The sequence below is a fragment of the Chenopodium album genome, chromosome 22 (genome assembly GCF_948465745.1).
Source record: "Chenopodium album chromosome 22, dcCheAlbu1.1, whole genome shotgun sequence".
NCBI lineage: Eukaryota > Viridiplantae > Streptophyta > Magnoliopsida > Caryophyllales > Amaranthaceae > Chenopodium > Chenopodium album.
This window is the reverse complement of record NC_137855.1, coordinates 6,019,993-6,035,935: the sequence shown is the minus strand read 5'-3', so window position 1 is coordinate 6,035,935 and position 15,943 is coordinate 6,019,993. Positions and strand designations below refer to the sequence as shown.

The window sequence follows — 15,943 nt, the reverse complement described above, 5'->3', positions numbered from 1 at the left end:
AGATTCATACAAGCATTAATTTGGGGAGCATAACATAGGGTTATCTTTAAGTAAATAAGGAATAATTATGTCTATTTTTTCTTCAAAGAAAAGATTGCATATAATAGTTTGGAAATGGATTTGTATGCCAATGGAAGCAAGGGTCCACAATTATAAAATGTCCATAAAGCTTTCTGTAGCTTCATGTACAAAGTTGTGGGGAAAATATCAAAAAATTTAGGTGCACGGCTACCACGGAAGTTTATGACAACATATAATGATCATATATGGTTTCAAACGGCATTATATGACCCCAAAATGTATCCTCTATGGTCTCAAAACTTTTCGCCACCGGGCTTCGAAAGACCGAAACCTCCAAATTTCCTGAATAAGTGTGGATTATAGCCTTCAATTTTGTAATTTTTGACTTTTTTTTCGCCCGGAAATAAAAATTGCCGAGATGTTTACTATGATCCCTAGTACCCTCCAGGAGTCCAATTGGGTCAATGGAACCATCCAATATGCCCTTAAACAGTCAATTTACCCCGTTCGCAACTTGTAGTAATTTCGTAAACTCAAGTCTACCAGAGACGTTTATAACAACATATAATGATCATATATGGTTTCAAACGACATTATATGACTTCGAGATGTATCCCTTAGGGTTACAAAACTTTTCGCCACCGGGTCCCGAAACCTCCCAATTTCCTCAAAAAGCGTGATTTATAGCCTTCAATTTTGTAATTTTTTTGACCTTTTTTCGCCCTGAAATAAAATTTGCCGAGATTTTTACCATGGTCCCTAATACCCTCCAGGAGTCCAACTGGTTCGGTGGAACCATCCAATATGCCCTTAAACAGTCAATCACCCGTTCCCGACTTGCAGTGATTTCGTAAACTCAAGCCTACCAATGACATTTATGACAAAATATAATGATCATATATGGTTTCAAACGTTAATATATGGCAATGAGATGTATCCCTTAGGGTCTCAAAACGTTTCGCCACCGGACCCCGACACCACCAAATTCCCTCTAAAATCGTGGATTATAGCCTTTAATTTTGTAAATATTTTACCTTTTTCGCCCTGAAATAAAAAATTGCCGAGATTTTACTATGGACCCTAATACCCTCCCGTCCAATTGGGTCGATGGAACCATCCAATATGCCCTTAAACAGTCAATTTACCTATTCGCAACTTGCACCGAATTCGTAAACTCAAGCCTACCACGGACCTTTATGACAACATATAATGATCATACATGGTTTTAAACGATATTATATGACCCCGAGATGTATCCTTAGGGTCACAAGACTTTCCACCATCAGGCCCCCAAAACTTCATATTTTCGCAAAAAGCTTGGATTATAGCCTTCAATTTCTTAATTTTTTTTATCTTTTTCCGCCCTAAATTAAAAATTGTCGAGATGTTTACCATGGTCCCTAATACCCTCCGGGAGTCCAATTGGGTCAGTGGAACCATCCAATATGCCCTTAAATAGTCAATTTACCTGTTCGCAACTTGCACCGATTTCATAAACTCAAACCTACCACGGACATTTATGAAAACATATAATGATCATATATGGTTTCAAACAACAATATATGACTCCAAGATTCATCCCCTAGGGTCTCAAGACTTTTAGCCACTGAGCCTGAAAACTCAAAATTTCCTTAAAAAACATGGATATAAGCCTTCATTTTGTAATTTATTGACCTTTTTTCGCTTGGAAATAAAATTGTCGAGATGTTTACCATGGTCCGTAATACCCTCCGGGAGTCCAATTGGGTCGGTGGAACCATCCAATATACCCTTAAATACCCCGTTCACAACTTGTAGTGAATTCGTAAACTCAAGCTTACCACGGACGTTTATGACAACATATAACGATCATATATGGTTTCAAACGGCATTATATGACCCCAAGATGTATCTATTAGGGTCTCTAGACTTTTTTCCACCAGGCCCAAAAACCTCCAAATTTCCTCAAAAAACGTGGATTATACCCTTCAATTTTGTAATTTTTGGCCTTTTTTTCGCCCGGAAATAAAAATTTCCGAGATGTTTACCATTGTCCTTAATACCCTCAAGGAGTCTAATAGGGTCGGTGGAACCATCTAATATGCCCTTAAACAGTCAATTTACCCGTTCGCAACTTGCACCGATTTCGTAAACTCAAGCTACCACGGACGTTTATTATGAAAACATATAATGATCATATATAGTTTCAAATGACATTATATGACAACGAAACCTCCAATTGTTGTCAAGATTTTTCTCCACCGGACCCCGAAACCTCCAAATTTCCTCAAAAAGCGTGGATTATATCCTTCAATTTTGTAATTTTTTGACCTTTTTTCGCCCTGAAATAAAAATTGTCGAGATGTTTGCTTTAGTCCCTAATACCCTCTAGGAGTCCAATTGGGTAGGTGGAACCACCAATATGCCCTTAAACAGTCAATTTACCCGTTCGCAACTTGCACTGATTTCGTAACTCAAGCCTACCACGGACGTTTATGACAACATATAATGATCATACATGGTTTCAAACGGCATTATATGACCCCAAGATGTATCCCTTAAGGTCACAAGACTTTTCGCCACCAAGCCCCCCAAACCTCCCTATTTCCGCAAAAAGCGTGGATTATAAGCCTTCAATTTTGTAGTTTTTGACCTTTTTTCGCACTGAAATAAAAATTGCCGAGGTGTTTACCATGGTCCCTAATACCCTCCGGGATACCTTCTATTCTATTGATCTGGAATTCAGCCAATACGATTAAAAACCTTTTTTCACACTGAAATAAAAATTGCCGAGATGTTTACCATGGTCCCTAATACCCTCTGGGTGTCCAATTGAGTCAGTGGAACCATCCAATATGCCCTTAAATAGTCAATTTACTTGTTCGTAACTTGCACCAATTTAATAAACTCAAGCCTACCGCGGACGTTATGACAACATACAATGATCATATGTGGTTTCAAACGGCAATATGTGACTCCCAAGATTCATCCCCTAGGTCTCAAGATTTTTCGCCACCGGACCCCAAAACCTCGAAATTTCCTCAAAAAAGATGGATTATACCCTTCAATTTTGTAAATTTTTGAGCTTTTTTTGTCCTAAATAAAAAATTATTGAGATGTTTATTATGGTTACTAATACCCTCCCGGAATCCAATTGGGTTGGTGTAATGTTAGCACCAAATGTACAACTTTACACTATATCGTGACTTATTGTCTAATTATAGGGTAATTTTTACCAAATTTTTAGTGTAATATTATGTTTAATGAAACTTATCCTTTTAAAAATCTCTTTACATAAAATTGAAATTGCAACAAATTATAAGTTACCCAAAGCAAAAAAATCTAATCATTTTATCTAGACATTACTATGTAAACTTAAAAGGTTTCTTCTCGAGTGAGATCCTGCATCATTGAAGCAGGAATAATATAATTCGTATTTCACATGTACATTGGAAAACATTGCATCTATAAACTATGCTGGATTAACAATTGAATGAACTGAAAAATGGAAATATGGGCAAGCTATAATACAACATTTAAGTATACGAATTATCGGGTAATCCCACTCTAAACAGACAATTAACCATTTCACAGTTTATGTCAAGAGTTTAGCCTCTGCAACACCCCTGGCCCTTCTCGGAAGCTACTTTAGAAAGGATATCAGGGTGACCGAGAGACAAATATGTACATACTCAACTAACTCAATTTTCGTCACACCACTCAAACTGATGTATATATTCAGGGGCGGAGCTATATCCATCTAACCGGTATTGAAGGAAAACGATTGTTTTTCTAGTTTCCCTTAGCCTTCTTTGAAAGTGATCACCATCTTTCATCGCCGAACCAGTTATCCTTCTCTTTGGGTCCTGTTGGCCCTTCCTCGCCATAAAGCTCAGTGGGGAATATATCCAGCAAGTTTTCCATTGAGAATCGTACAAATATGGGAAGATGATTCATTAGTTTGTCTATCTCAGAACGTGCATCGTACATCAATGTTGGCCCCCATTCTCTCATGTACTGAAGCCAACAAGGTTCTTCAACGCTGTCTCCAAGATACTCAGCAGCAACAATCTTGTATTTGGTACTCGAGTCCACGTAATATTTGCTTTTAGCAACATCATTCCTCACCCCTATCCCAAGCTTAGAAGGCCCTAAGAGATATGTTCCGGAATGTGCATAACTAGCATGACCACATTTGGATGAATAAACAATCGCCTTGTTTCCATTTATGTACTCCAAATTAGTAGCATCAACCCACTTACCGCCGCTGTGTTCTGAGAAGTATATGCTCCACAGCTCCCCTGTGAAATTGCTGACGCGAAGAGTATAATGCTCCCAATCACCTACATGCTCTCCTACTCTAGCCAGTGGGATATTGGCTAATCCGACTTTAAGGGTTGCAGGCCCGTTGAAGGGGGCAAAGACCCACATTACAATGTCAGTAAATGTACCACCAAAAGCTGGTTTCACATGAACATACAATTCTGCACTCTCTAAGTTCCCGCGCTTGACATAATCCCTTTTCACTTCATCCTTTGGCAAATCTATCCAAAATTCCCCATCATTACAGCCATCCTTAGGCAATTGTGAACCTTTTGAATCAATTCTCTCGCCATCACTTTTACCACTCTTGTACAAGAGTGCCCCATTGTCGAAAAACCACTGCACTGATGAGGGCATATAGATTTCATCAGGGTGGAAATACACTGTGGGTCCATAGTGCTTGATAAGGGCATGAATTTGCTCCAAATTAGGCATTGCGTGTAGGGCAGGATCGCGGTTCTTCAGACATGCTGTAGTTACCATATCTTCATTTATTATCCCATACGTACTGCTAAAGAATGTACCTACACAGACACCTCTTCCATACAAACCCCTTTTGCAAGGTCTCGTCTCCCAAATTGTAAAATCGTCATCAAGTATCATATCACAAGCTTCACAACTTTCTGTCAAATCTAGTCTAACACAACGAATGCTATCAACCGAAGGCTCAACTGGTGTATCTGTAACCAGAAGTCCCAGGGCTCTATAGCCTATTGGAGCATTAGGCAACCAAATAAAACCACAATCTGAGCTCCAAACCAACGAATAGTTAAGTGGTCTTTGTAGAGCAGGAAGATCTGACGATTCTTTAACCTCCCTAGCAACCAGGACAAAACCCCACAAAGGATGGTCATTTGATTGGCAATAATGACCGAGACAAAAAAAACCATCCGGAATTCCCACAGGCCTATAAAATGTTACACCTTTTGCACTTTTATTTCTACGAGATGGGTTGCAACTCCATACACTTTCAAACTTGGTGATCTTGGCAACCTCCAACTCCCCGAGGCATATCCTTCCCGTAGCAAAACCATCACCTAAGACAGATTTGTCATAAAGATCATTAGCAAATCGCATCCCAAAATCATAATACAGCAGTTACATTATCACAATACAATAGGCATCTTTAAGTATGTATGCAGTAGATGACCAAACCATGAAACCAGCAAAAAATGGCGTGTACCAAGATACGGAGTAAGTTATTAAGTAAGCATCACTTCACACCAAATCTGAGTTTTACCTCTTCAAAACAATATATATAGCATCCTAAGAACATGTGAAGAAACAAAAAAAGTCTTTAAACTTCTAAAATTGTTAATTTATACTAAGAAACAAACGTACATTAATTTGGCTTTTCTGTGCCTAATAATTAACATAGGAAGAAAAACAAACAACTTCTTGAAAGACAAAGATTTCCCTTTCACCTTGGGGAAAAAAAGACAAATTCTTTAATCTTGAAATTGTGGATGACAAGATAAAACAATCATCAATCAAACTGATAAAGGGAGTGATGTACAAACAACAGATTTTAGTTTTATGTGAAATTTTGCTAGCCTAATTGGTAAAGTCGTGCAAGTAAGTACCCAACACCTCGGATCAAATCTCGTCTATATCATTGCATCAACTATTTCAATTACATGGTAAGAAGTAATTAACACTTTTAAATTCATCAACCTCACAAAATTGAACTAATTTCAATTTTCTTGTATCCAGCAATTGATAACAAGTTACCAAATTACATTTCTAAGCAACAATTATCCAATTTATGGAGTAAAAAAATATAGAAATTACTCCAATTAATGGACCATTAATGATTTATGATATAAGACTCATCAATTAACGGGCAATTTATGAAATACTTTATCCAGAATAATCTTTATTGGAAAGAAAAACTACTAAAATTAGCTTTTTCTTCTTTTTTTTTTTTTTTTTTTAATTTTATATTAATTACAAACTTTGGTTTTGGGTAATTGCCCAAATTCAAGGAGACAAGAACACATGCAGCAAAACCCACAAAAAGGTTCAAACATTATCATCAAATTTCAGTTTTTTTTTTTTAGCCTATTTTCACTAACTTCATAATCAAATTAAATCAAACCAGAACCAAAAAAAAAATCTTATTTATCAAAAAAATTGAAAGAAAAACAATAAAAGATCAAGTCTTTAATCAAATTCCAGTGATCACACACTCAAAAAATTCCAAAAAAAAAAAAAAAAAAAATTAGAATTAGAAACTTAGAAGCACATACCTTGAGGCCACTGAGGCAGAGGAGCAGGCAAAGAAAAGGGCTCAGGTGATTGTTCAACTTCAAAATACTCTAATCTTTTGTTCCAATGAAAACAATCACACCCAAACATCTTTTTACTTTCCCAATTTGCAAATGTTACCAAATTCTTTTTTTTTTTTTTATTTTATTAATACTCAATATTTTTGTAAATTTTCAATTTTTTTTGAAAATTAGCAAGAAATTACATTCTTTTAAGAGAGAATTGAAAAATTTTGCAATTTTTAATAGGAAAATCGTAAAAATTAGACTACCATTGTTGACCCCCTCTACTCTCCTCAAGTGGGTGGGGAAGGAGAGCTAGAGAGAGAGAAAAAAAAAATTCAAATAAAGTTGGAAAATATTTTTATTTATTTATAAAAGTGGGTTGATATTTTGGTTAGGTTTTGAATTAAAAGAAGAGTAAAACAACTAGTCCTAATAGAAAGATTAAATTTCATCCAAAAAAAAAATAAAAATAAAGAGGCAAGAAAAGAAAAAAGAAGGTTTGGTAACATTGGTTGCTTGGGTTTTGGATAATCTATTTTGCCATTATTTATTTATCTAATTATTTAATTTTTGAAGTGGAGATTACTTAAATTAAGTATCAAGACTATTCAAATAAAAAAAAAAAAATATATTAAAAAAAATTATCAAGAGGGTCCCAGATTATGTGGTAAGATTGATGTGTTACGATTGATTCGATATGATTTTTAATCAAGTGTCTTAATCCGGAGGTTAAGAGCTCATATAAGATAATAAGAGTGATTTAGTTCTAGTGTTCTACTATTAATTACGGGATTATTAGTGCTAGTTGAGTCCTATACCACTTTGGGTACATTAATGATATTTTTTGTTATAGTAGGATTAGGTACGCTACCCTTGTGTAAATTAATCTAATCATTGTGTGTTTTGTGATTATTTGGACATTAATTAAGCATGCAATAATATATTAATATCTATTACGTCTTCTAAAAAAAAATATTATGACAAATTGTAGATTGTATCAATTAGCCTTGTTTGTGGCCACATTAGGTTATAAGAATAATCCGTATTGTTTGTATGTATAACATCATTTATACATAAGACTATAAGAGTAACGATGGTTTGTATCTAAGAGTAATCCAAATTCATTAAACGAGCAATATCAGTTTTTTAAAAAATAACAAGAAAAAGTAATCTTAATTGTTTATTCGAATAACTTCTATTCTTTTCATTTGACTAATAAAAACAATCTCATTGACTCATTTATGATCACAACCTCATTATCATTGGAGTAACCTTATCGTAACACCATTACTCAATTAATTATCTTATGTGAATTAATTACTCCATCAACTAATGGTGTGGCTAATGCTAATTACATACGAGTAGTAGAATTTGTGATGAGCTTTATATGCATTTACATTTGTAAAAATACTACTCGTAAGAATTTTTGCACAAAAGAAAGATGTAGCTAGGAATATAAAGGTTACGTATTGTATTTTGGATTTAGAAAACTTTGCTGAAAAGTACATACTTTGAATTCAAAGTTACAAGCAACTTGGTTGAGAAAATAAAGGGTTTGTTAGCAATTCAATCAATATAATTTAGAATATTTAAAAACCGATTTATATTTATTTTTCCTTCGAAACAATGATCGACTCAACTCTTATTCTACAAATTAAAGTCATGCAAACGATAATATGTGTTGATAACAAAGTTTCCTGAAATTAAATTAGAAAATGTAGACACTAAGGGTCTGTTCTGATTGACTGTATTGAGTTGAACTGAATATTTATGAGAGAAGGAAATTAAGAACTGAGCTGAATATTTATGAGAGAAGGAAATTAAGAACTAAACTGAAAATCATCTAAAGTTTCAGGCCCTAAATATGCGTGAAATTTAAACGATGGATATGGCTTAACTAGTTAGCTAGCAGCCTTGCATGGTGATGTTAACCGAAGATGTTGGAATGATAAATACAAGTAGTACTTAGAATATTCTTCTTAAAATTGCATATGCTCTTGGAGTAGCAGTCATCCTATGAATTAATTTAACTTAAAAGGCTTTTACACAACCTAATCCAGTCATTATCATATGGATTATTAAGTATTAAAGGTCACTCTTACTAAAAATAAGATCATAAACTTTTGTTCCATTCAATATGGTTTTTGCAAAGTGATTTAAGTACGGAATTATGAAGAATTTAAGATTAGCTTGGCGATTCATGCTGCTCAAAATATTATTAAAATGTGCCTCAAAAATAATAAAAAATTATTAAATTGTATTTGCAGTTTTGACGATGTTTTTGTAAATTTTATTGCATGCTGCTCTGTTTGCACTCGTATTTTAATTTTAAAGAAATACTTTATATCCTCTTACTACAAAGTATTAGACGAGTCAATTTTACCGAGTTCAATAACTTGTATGAAATGTTTAAAAGCTTATAATCTCTTCATTTTTTAAATATTATACTTTGACCAATATATAGATGGACTTTAAAGATGTAAATATGGTAGTTAAGTATTTAAAAAGTGTAAGAAAATATAGTAGAATCTGTATTATTACTCCATATTTAGAAGTTAATGCATATATAAAAAACCTCCAAACACCTAGTGCACTCTTCTTTTGTTGCGACACGTCAATAGCCACTTTAAATGAAAAACTTCTCTCTCAATAGTTATGTTAGTAGCCACATCATATCCTTATAAATATTTAATATCTCACAAATAACATCCCTTTATTATAAATTATATGGAGTAAGAAATAGAGGTAAATACGATACTCTCAGATCTCAATACAGGCTAACAAGTAAAGATGGGCACGGGCCGTGCCGGCACGCGGGCGGCACGGGCCCGGCACGACTCCGGCACGGCCCGGCACGGGCACGGTGGCCGGCACGGCACGGCACGGCGGCACGCCGGCGTGCCGTGGGCCGTGCCGTGAACAATTTTTTTGGGACCGGCACGAGCACGGCCCGTGGCACGGCGGGCGGCACGGTGGCCGGCACGTGGGCCGGCACGCCGGCACGACCCGCCGGCACGGCACGTGGCACGGCCCGGCACGGCCAGGCACGGCCCGGCACGGCCAGGCACGGCCAGGCACGGCACGGCACGGCACGGCCCGTGCCACTAGCCGTTGGAATATGGCCGTTTATGGCCGTTTTCCAACAGCTATAAACGGCCATATTTTCCACCCCATTTCCCACCCAAATCCCCTATAAATACCTCATATTTTCCTCCAAAATTTTCACAATTCATCAACTCATCTCTTCTCTCTTATTCTCTAATTTTCTTACTCCCAAATTCTCAATTCTCAAATTCCTAAAAAACATACAATCTTCCTCTCTTTTGTGAAAAGAAAAAAAAAATTCCTACTCTCTTATAAATTTTACATTTTTACTATTATTACTTGTACTAGTCTACTACAAAAAAAAAAAAAAAAAAAAAATTGTTATATTTACATTCGGGAAATTAAAAATTCGGGAAATTATAAATTTGGGAAAGCATTGAAGCGTCATTGTAAGATCTAACTCAACTTTATTTTAATTTGTTATTGTTATTGTTATTGTTATTGTTACTATTATTGTTATTATTATTAATTTATTATCATTATTATTATTATTATTATTATTATTATTATTATTATTATTATTATTATTATTATTATTATTATTATTATTATTATTATTATTATTATTATTATTATTATTATTATTATTATTGGAACTACTTAATTATATAAAAACTACTTTCTATTTTAATTGTGGGTTATTTGGATTGTTGAAATCTGTCTAAGGCGGGATTTGGGCTCTGGACAACGTCGCTCCTAACCTCTCCTACCTGGGATCTCATTGATCCAAGTAATCTACTATTATTATAATTATTTTTGAAAATTTAATTTATATAAAAACTACTTACTAATTTATTCTCATTGATCTCATTGTTGTTAATTGTTACTTTGTTATTGTTAGTTGTGTTATTATTATTAATTAATCATGGCATCAAACCCGAACGTTTCCTCCTCCTCTAGAAAAGCCAAGTCAACACGTAGGGAATCACCAAACCCAAACACTTCAATGTCTATGCCCCCCCCTAACATGCCCTTTCCCTCTCCTAACATGCCCTTTCCAAACACTTCCACCCCTTTCTTTCATCCCCAAAACACGGGAGGGCAAGAACAAATGGATGATATGGCTCCTTGGACCCAATTTCAACAAACCCAATTTCAACAATATGAATTTCCTTTTCCTCCTCCTCCTCCTTCCCAAGGTAGCCAAACACAAGCTTGCGGGTCGAGTGAACCATCCACCCATAATCCTAACATATTAGAGTGGTGTACCGAAGAGGATTTTGCTCAAACCAAAAGAAAGAGTGGATGTTGGGTACATTATCAATTAAGTAAAGATGGAAAAAAATGCAAGTGTCGGACTTGTGGTAAAATTTTCTCGGCCGATACCAAGGGAGGGACGGGACACCTTACTAGGCATACAAAAAAATGTGGTGGACCATCTAGTGATCCAACCCAACCTAAAATTTCTCAATTCCATCCACAAGGTTTCATTTACAATTACGAGAGAGATAGGGATGAACTTGGGAGAATGCTTGTACATGCAGAACAACCTTTTCTTTTCGCCGAAAATGATGCCTTCAACAACTATATTAACCGAGCACTACAACCAAAACACAAAAAAATGTCCCGAAAAACCGTTCGATCTGCTGCCATGAAGACTTATCTAGAGTACAAATTGAAATTAGTAAATGAATTAGCTAATCTTCCTTGTAGAGTTTCTTTAACCGCCGATGCATGGGATGGTGGGTACGGACTTCACTATTTATGTGTTACTTGTCATTGGTTAGATAATGAGTGGATGTTACAAAAACGCATCATTCATTTCAAAATGCTTGAATACCCTCATACCGGTCTTAACATTTCACATCATTTAATGGAAGCTATTGATGCATATAGTCTTAGGGATAAAATCATGTCTATGACTTTCGATAACGCAACTTCTATGACATATAGTGCGAATTTGGTTAAACCCCAATTAACCGATTTAGTATTAGATGGAGAAGCACTTCATGTTAGATGCATTTGTCATGTTCTTAACTTGTGTGTGAAGGATGGAACACAAGCAATTGGTCCATTTTATCACAAAATACGGAGTGCTATTTGCACTATTAATAGCTCTAACATGAGATATCAAGAATGGAAAGGTTTTTGCAGGCAACAACGGATTAAAACCATAAAAATAGCACCGGATTGTCCAACTAGGTGGAACTCCACCTATGAAATGTTGAGTCGGGCAATCGAGTACAAGGTTCATTTAACACTTTTTTATAATATGAAATATCCACAAAATGCTTTACTTGAAGATGATTGGGCTAATTGTGAAAAATATATGCAGTTTTTACAATTACTATATGGTATGACACATTGTTTTTCTTCTGTATATAATCCTTGTGCTCATTCTTTTCTTAGCAATGCATGTTTACTTGCACAACTTTTTGCGGAACACCGATCAGAACATGTTTATCGTGGATATCTTCCATCCATGGAGGATAAATGGCGTAAATATTACACCGATATTCCTAAGATTTATATTTTTGCTTCCATTTTAGATCCTAGACAAAAATATGATGGCACCTTTTTATTAATTGATATTTATTATAGTAACATGAATTTTGAAGATGATGTTGAAACTTTTAAGAATAAGGTGACGGATGAGTTTTTTAATTTATATAATGTTTATGAAAGTAAATATGGAACCGTGTCTCGATTTGCCCCTTCTCAAACATCCAAAAATGTAAGTAAACGGGCCAAAGGTTTATTTGCACAAGCTGCTAACTTGATGTCTAAGTATTCAGGTACAGAATCATCATCATCTAGGAGAACTCAAAGCGATGTTTCGGAGTTGCAAATGTACTTAAGTTACGACTTCATGAAAGGCATGGACGATGAAGAGAAGTTTGGCCTCGACATCCTCGATTGGTGGAAATCACAAGCCGTGAAACATCCAATTTTGTCGGCAATGGCTCGTGATATTTTTGCTATCCAAGTCTCCTCCGTTGCTTCCGAAAGAGCTTTTAGTGCGTCGGGAAGAGTTCTAGACGATAGAAGAACAAGACTAAAACCCGAAACACTTGAAATGTGTGTTTGCTTCAAGGATTGGTTGGATGCCGAAACTCGTTCTCAAGATCGTACTTATGCACAAAACGACGACGATGAAGGAACGTCGACTTCTTTTAGTTCTCAATCCACTCAATTGGCGGATGAACTTGAACCTCTAGGAGACGAAGACGAAGATGAAGACGAAGGCGAAGACGAAGGCGAAGACGAAGACGACCAATAATAATTACATGATTACATATTTACATTATACACTATTGTATTCTTTTTGTATTATCGAACTTCGTATTCCGTATAATAAATGAAGTTATTCAATATTCATACACTGTTGTACGATTTTTAATTATCATTACTTATTTTGTAATTTTGTATTATTGAATTATCGTACATTCGTACGGTCGTACCGGCTACCGTCATATAATAAAATAAGTTATTCTTCAATTTTTTGTGTTTTCGGATTATCGCACTAGTATTTTTTTTTTTTATTATATGCATTTTTGTTTTTAATTCGTTTTTTTTTAACATTTATTTTTTTTTTTAAGAAAAAAAAAAAAAAAAAATTAAAAACGGCACGGTTTGGCCCGCGGCCCGGCACGGCACGGCCCGCTAGGCACGTGGGCCGTGCCGTGCCGTGGGCTGGGGTGTGCCAATCCCAGGCACGGCACGGCACGGCACGCCGCGGAGCCGGCACGGCACGGCACGGCACGGGCACCACCCCGGCACGGCCAGGCACGGCCCGCGGCGGCACGGGCACGGCCCGTGCCCATCTTTACTAACAAGCATGGCCAACATCGGCAACATGTACAAAATGTAGTAAATATCGTTGGTCAATTCAATTTAATTTGTTGAAGGGTACATACATGCATCAAGCATGTACTCAAATATTCAAAGCAAGCCGGCCAACTTGGAAGTTGGAGAAGATAGCCATAGAAACATTAATGTCTAAACAAGATGAAACCATATACGTATAGTAGAGGTATCGATTAGAGTAATAACATAATATTGGGCATCAACCATTAGCTTAAGCTTTTGCTTGCGTTAATTCTTTAAAATTGAGGTTAAATAGTGTTCAATTTTAGTTTTCTTAAAAAGTTTTTTTTTTTGTTTTTTTTTTTTTTTTTTTTTGAAGTTTCTTAAAAAGTTATACGAAGTAATATTTATGAACGGTTTGTTAATGTTTTTAAGTCTTTCACAAATGAGATTTTCTAGTACACAAGATTCAAGCTTTGGCATTAATCAATTTTTTTTATATATATATATAAAAAAAAGGATGATAATAAAATGCTAATCATATACTTGTACCTGGTAAGAAGTACTCCTACTTAAACATTTTATTATGGTTCAAATACTAAAACTCGAAAAAAAAAAAAAAAAAAAAAAAAAAAAAAATTGGTAAACTAGTCTTGGGTTGTGTAGCTTGGTAGGAAACTAGGAATATGCTAGCCAATGATTTTACTGGCCCACTTAAGGCCAATTTTAGCAGTAGAAAAGGTTGAAAGCAAAAAAGTTCCGATGCCGGGAATCGAACCCGGGTCTCCTGGGTGAAAGCCAGATATCCTAACCGCTGGACGACATCGGATTTGAATGATCATTGGTCCTTTAAAATCAATATATTTAAAATTAGCCTGCTTTTCATTATCGTTTATTCTTTCTAATAGCCTTTTTTTTTTTGAAAAAATTCTTTCTAATAGCCAAAAGATTTAATCTTACTGTGAAATTAACAATCCAGTAATCCACGCACCACAACAAAATAATGAAAATAATAAGTTTAAATTAGTTCGCATAATAAATGCTTCCTCCGTTTTTAAATACTTGCTTCATTTTTCATTTTTGGTCGTTTTTAAATACTTGCTTCAATTCTTTATTTGGAAAGCTTTTGCATTATTTTATTCAAAACTCTCAACTAGTAGACCCAACATAAATAATTTATTAATTTCATATTTTTCTCCTCCAAAACTTTTGTTACAAATTTTTATTCTTCCACCTACCCCACTACCTCTATATTTTATTACTTTCTCCTAAAACTCCGCACATGGAGAAATGGAGGAGCTTAAACTATGAACTGCATAGAACCGGTTGGTAGTTGATTAATTTTTCGGCAAATACAAGTTTATCTGCCATATAAACGAATTTTTGTTAATTGGTGGCATTTATGTAAATATATTGAAAAAGCGTGGTCATTTATTCAGTACTTTTGGTGAGCTGTCCAATTACTGTTTGCAACTTGTATTTACTGTTTGGTGAGGAAATTACACATGTACCCCTCAACTAAAACATGAAAAGACGCATGTACCCCTCCACTGGTACTTGAAAAGACGATTGTATATACCCTGATTAACTGGGCACAACGTACTCTTAATTTTTTGCTTAAATATTTTATTCTTCAATGTCCGAGGGGATAGATAAGTGAACTTTAAGTTTTTTTGAAATTGATGTATGTAACATTGTAACTATTTGATAGATTGGTTAAACAATGGCTTGAAATTAAATTTTTATTTCTTCACGGTTTTGAATAATTAATTACTAATAAGTCAATTCACATAATTTGATTGTTTTTATCAGCTTATTCAAAATCAAATTCTAGTCTTCTCTGGACTTAAAGCCTTTTTAAATTAAAATATCAAACTCAACTCCATTTTCTTATACTACCTCCATTTCATATTAATTGCAATAGAGGAATTTTTCACTCTCACAAATAATACCCCTTTATTGCAAATTTGCAATTAATATGAAACAAAGCTACAAAGATAGAGACAAGGGTGGCTCAATTCAACTGTCCAATTTTTTATTTATTTTTTATTTTTTTTATTTATTAGACTCTGAAAATTTTGTGATACACGCAATAAAAAAATAACCCCGGCCTCAATAATAGCTTTGCCTCGAATTTCATATGCTAATTAGTCTTTTGCAATGTCATGTATATGCATGTGACACTTTTTTTTTTACTCTTGAAAAGTTCTCTTAATATAGAACTTCTCTTTATACATACTTTGCAAGTTTGCATATCGTAAAAACTGATTTAAGGCTTGTTCATATTTACTGATTGAAGCTGAACTGAACTGATTGGAACTGAACTGAACTAAATAGAGTTTAAATGAATATTTTATGAGAGAATATTAATATAGTATTTTTAGAATCTGCCATGGCAAAGTGCTATGGGGGATGAGTTTGTACACATAAACTCAAAATAAACAAGGCAAGTTATCTTTCCTAGCTACAATATATGCTACAATATTATCCCCTTG

The 15,943-nt window shown here is 34.9% G+C and overlaps 1 protein-coding gene and 1 non-coding gene across 2 annotated transcripts; both read right to left on the bottom strand.

Annotated features, from left to right (window-relative positions):
- Window positions 1-3,464: 3,464 nt before the first annotated feature.
- LOC145605943 (hypothetical protein At1g04090-like) lies at window positions 3,465-7,017 on the bottom strand. The gene is made up of 2 exons (XM_081662011.1): window positions 6,573-7,017; window positions 3,465-5,360 (listed from the first exon to the last, which is right to left on the bottom strand). The coding sequence occupies exons 1-2, from the start codon at window positions 6,679-6,681 to the stop codon at window positions 3,823-3,825; spliced, it is 1,647 nt and encodes a 548-aa protein (XP_081518137.1). The 5' UTR covers window positions 6,682-7,017; the 3' UTR covers window positions 3,465-3,822.
- Window positions 7,018-14,205: 7,188 nt separating this feature from the next.
- TRNAE-UUC (transfer RNA glutamic acid (anticodon UUC)) lies at window positions 14,206-14,277 on the bottom strand. The gene has a single exon. It is a non-coding gene; the product is annotated as a tRNA-Glu (tRNA).
- Window positions 14,278-15,943: the final 1,666 nt, after the last annotated feature.

Bases quoted from the DNA above. Each gene is read 5' to 3' on its own strand.
- LOC145605943 (XM_081662011.1), bottom strand. From the start codon at position 6,681: ATGTTTGGGTGTGATTGTTTTCATTGGAACAAAAGATTAGAGTATTTT. The intron at 5,361-6,572 runs GTATGTGCTTCT...AATCTGTCTTAG, and splicing joins TCTGCCTCAGTGGCCTCAAG to GTGATGGTTTTGCTACGGGA.